This window comes from Rhea americana, unplaced genomic scaffold, assembly GCF_003343005.1.
Source record: "Rhea americana isolate MKP2758 unplaced genomic scaffold, rheAme1 scaffold_163, whole genome shotgun sequence".
NCBI lineage: Eukaryota > Metazoa > Chordata > Aves > Rheiformes > Rheidae > Rhea > Rhea americana.
The window spans coordinates 762,026-766,199 of NW_028185739.1; the positions used below are offsets into that span (position 1 = coordinate 762,026).

At 65.0% G+C, this 4,174-nt stretch overlaps 1 protein-coding gene across 1 annotated transcript in view; it reads right to left on the bottom strand.

Moving 5' to 3' along the window:
* Positions 1-3,575, bottom strand: part of BLACAT1 (BLACAT1 overlapping LEMD1 locus) — a 4,691-nt gene extending 1,116 nt beyond the window's left edge. The window contains exons 1-2 of the mRNA XM_085300313.1: positions 3,427-3,575; positions 555-620 (exon numbers count right to left, since the gene is read on the bottom strand). Of these exons, the coding sequence (XP_085156439.1) occupies positions 555-620; positions 3,427-3,564 (204 nt within the window). The 5' untranslated portion in view covers positions 3,565-3,575. The remainder of the gene's footprint in view (positions 1-554; positions 621-3,426) is intronic.
* Positions 3,576-4,174: the final 599 nt, after the last annotated feature.

Sequence of the window (4,174 nt, forward strand, 5' to 3'; positions counted from 1 at the left end):
GTCAGCAGCAAAACCCCAAGGGCAGAAAGGCGCGAGCGGGATAACGCCGACCGGGACAGGGGCCCCACGCCGTCACGGAGGGATCGCGGACGGGCGAAGCTGCTGCTCGGCGAATCGCTAATTAAAACATCGTTCTGTAAAGTATGCTGATCCCATCGATTCTTCCCCCCACACAGTTAATTTGCTGCTAGGAAGGCAAAGCCGCTAGGGCCCTCATTATAAAAATTTCACTGGCTGCAGTTAATGGTTGTAATTAATAGGTGCAATAAATTTCCAGCGGGCAGCCGGGGTGTTCGTTAGCCGTGGGCTGATTCAGCACCGGTGGCCCAGCCAGTCACTAAATAACCCATTTTCGAGCTGGCAGGAGGAGGAAGGTGCTCGGTGGCACCGCCAGCGCGTCCGTAATCCTCCCCCGAGATAATTCCCGGCAAACTCAGCCTCAGGGTGCCCTGAATTTCGGGCGGGTTCAGCACTCCGGGAACGGGACTCTCTAAAAGCCTCTCTGCGTCCTGCGGGAGGTCAGAAGTGCTTTCTCCCAGCTCTGCTTTACTTACCTCGTTACGCTGCAAAGGTGGGGACGCCTCCGAGCCGGTATATCGGCACTTGTTTCTCCATCTGTGCTTCAGGCAAAAAAAGCCGCGTTCTGGGACCCCCTTTCCGGCCGTGTTTTGGAGCATTAGGGCATGACAGCGATGCAGATGCTGGGTAAACACCTATCGATAATGTCACGCAGTCAGGCACGGATCAAGCCCCAGGGAAGCCGTCGCGGCAGCGCTCGGGTTCAGGTGACCCGAAAAGGCAGCCGAAGCCCGGGAAACCCAGGCACCGCGGTGGCGGCTCCGCCTGCGCCCGGCGGCTCCGTCCTCGCATCCCCACCGCCATCGTCTTCCTCATCCCGCGGGTCGGGCCGMGGGATCCCGCTGCTCCCCCGAGGGGCTTTGCTTGCCGGTGCCGGCGGGGAGGGRGGCTCCGAGCGGGGATTTTCACAGCCCCTCACGGGACCGCTGGGATTTTAATCGCTCCCTGACGCTGGCAGGGCGACGGGCCGTTTTCCAGGGGGCCTTTGGCCGAGCAGCGTTGGCACAGCAGAGTTTTCATCGAAACGTCCCCTGAGGACCACGGCGACCGCAAATCGGGACCGAATCCCGCTCGAGCCTCTGCGTGCTGCCAGCGAACGCGGGATCCGGACAGGCAGGGGCGAGGGACCGACGCGCMGCTCGGGGCCCTCGGTGCCAATCCGGGTCAGGACGACCAGGAGCGGGCAGGGGGACGCGCGGGCACCGGCGTTTTCCCGCGCCTYGGGCAGCCCCGGCGCCGGGGCCGAGCCGAGCGTGTCCGGCGCGGCCGCGCRGCTTGAATGGCGCCGGGCGCCTTTGTGATTGGGGAATTTTCTGAATGAGCAAATCCTCATTAAAAAATAATTAAAACAGCCTGGTGAGATTGGCTTAATTCCTTTCATTTTGACTGATGGAGTTCAGTTTTGATGATTTATGTGCCAGCTCTCACGCTTTCATTGTGGAAACTCATGGGATTTCATGATTTTCTTCTTTCCACACCTCCTTGAGTCATGGGATTACAGCTGAATCTCAGCTTTCATTTTTTTCAATGACTATTATTTTTAGAGATGCATTCCAGGCCGGTGAAATAAACTTGAAAGCTTGACACCTAATGACTCAAAGCTCAGGAAGTGAGAGGGGAAAAAAAAAGAAAGAAAAGAAAAGAAAAAGAAGAATAGCAAAATCACTTGCTTCCTGTTTGCTCCAGCTTGCTCTGAATCGGAGTTTGCAACAACTCGCTCAGAGCGTTTCGGCGCCCCGCGTCCCTGCTTGGGGATATTGGTGCAAAGGAGTGCAAATCTGGGGCCACACCTGCCCCCCCAAAGCCCCCCGGCGCGCTGTCCGGTGCCCAGCCAGGCCGCGGCGCCCCGTGCACCCGTCCCCGCGGCGACGCGGCTGAGCGAGGGGCTGCGGAGGCGCCTGGATGCTGGAGTCCCTCCTCCGGGCAGCCCATGGCTTTTCGCCCTACATGAGTTCGGAAAAGCAATCACATAGGAATAAAAAGCCATAGGCCGCAGCGGAGGGCTCGCGAGGATGTGCTGGTGGTCTGAGGGGGGGGAGAAAAGGAAAAAGGGAAACGGGGTGTGGGGGGGAATAAAGTGACGYGACCTCACCCTGGGCAGCTTTTCAGCTTCCCAGGAACGCCGGGGAGCGCTGCGCCGTCCCGCCGGGCGGTGCGAGCCAGCGGGCCGCAGCGCGGGCTCGCGGCTGCAAACCGAGCGGCCCTTTCCCGCGCGGCTCGCCGTCGGGATCTGCTTCCGCTGCCGCCAGCGGATTTTGCAAGCAGGGAGGGAAGGTGTTTGGCAACGGGGGCAAGGAAGGCAAAGGCGCTTCCCCGCGGAGCGTCGCCCCCGCTGCCCGCTCGGAGCAGCCTCCCCTCGCCGGAGCAGCCCCGGAGGAGGCATCTCGGGGCAGCACAGCAGGAGCGCCGGGCGCCCGGACACACACCTTCCTCCGGAGCAAAAGCCTCTGCAGCTCCCTCCGGGAGCCGCTCCGGGGCCGCCGGCACTGCCCAGGCTGTGCCTGGGAACGGGCTCGCTGCTGCCTTCCTCCTCTCCCCTGGCAGGGCTCCTGCTCGCTCAGCAGCAGCGACCGCTAATTGCAGGGAGCTGATGAGGTCAGCTCTGCTATTGAGGCTCGGAAATTCCCTTTCTTGTTGCCCTAGCAAGAAKCCTCGGGAAATTCAATGTTTCTGAAAGTACACAGCAGCCAGGTTTGGGAGCAGGAAGGGTTTTGCACCCTGCAGTCTGTAATTGCAGCGCACACGACTTTGACCCGTAAAGCAAACTTCTGAAGCGCAYGGCGAGCTCCGAAATGGCAGCTCCCCAATTCTTTTCTCTTTTACCCACCATACRTAAGTGGCAGGAGAAAGAAGGTGTCCGTGTGCTGCACCTTCTCACAYGCTCGCACTCGCCCCACGGCCCTTTTCCTCCGCACCCAGCGGACGGACGGTGCGTCCGGAGGACGGGCTGAACTGCAGAGCCGGGCGAGGAGCCCAGCGAGCCCCGGGGCCCCAGCGGTGTGTGCGGGCGCGCGCAGCGTTACGCCGGGGATGGCTTAGGAGAATACGCCCGCGCACGCCTGCGGACGCTGCCTGCCMGGCTGCCTGCACGCAGGGCCCTCCGCGCCTGGCTCCTGCGCCGGGGAGCTGCCTCAGCCCGGAGCCGGGCAAAGGGATGCACGAAGGAGAGAGAGCCCCGATACCGCCGCGAGCCGGACGGCGCTTGCAGAAAGGGCCTCGCGGCTCCGCTTCGGCACCCGAGACCTCTGCAAGGCGGGTGCAGCCAGTGCGGCCCCGCGGGGCGCCGGGCCGCCCCCCGCCCCCCTCCCCGAGCAGGGCAGCGCCCGGCGGAGCCAGCCCGGTCCTCACCTGCGGCGCCGCATCCTCCGCGCGGGAAGGGCCCGGGCCCGGCAGCCGCCGGCGCTCCGCCGGGCGCGTAGCCGAGCCGGCTGCGCGCCGCGGGGCCGGAGGAGAGGGGCGGGCGCGGGGGGTCAGGTATTTCTCCATCGCGGCTCCGCGGAGCCCGTAACAAAGGCGCTATTGAACTGGAGCCTCTCTGGTCTGTGAAGCAGAAACCTCTTGTATCTACTTCACTGCCTTTGATCTGACTCCCCCGGTGGGATGTGCATTACTCATGTCCTGCTGCTCGGGTATCGCTGCCAGCGTGGGACGGCGGGGGGGGCGCGGGGGGAGACGCCCCCCTCCCGGCGCCCCGCCTGGGAAGCATCCCGGCTCCGGGGGCCGCCGAGTCCCGTCCCCGGCGGCCGGTTTGCGCGGCGCGGCGGAGGCGCGGGCGCCCCACGAGCCCCCGCCGCGGCGGGCGCCCCGCGGGGGAACCTCGCGAAGGGCTTCGCTGGCGGCCGGACAAGGGTCCGACAGCGCAAACGCTTGTCAGGGTGCCCAGACCCCGCGTGTCTCGGATACGCTCAGAGCCTCCCCCGTGCTGCTTGTCCGGGCTTGCGCTTTTCGGAGGCGGGGGGCGGTTCGGCAGGGCGCGGGGGGGGCGCGGGCGGGCGGCGGCTGCTCGGTGGCTCCCCCCGGCGAGGCCCCGGGCGCAGCTGGCCGGGAGCGGAGCGGAGCGGAGCCGCAACCCCAGCGCCCCGCGGCCACCGCCGCT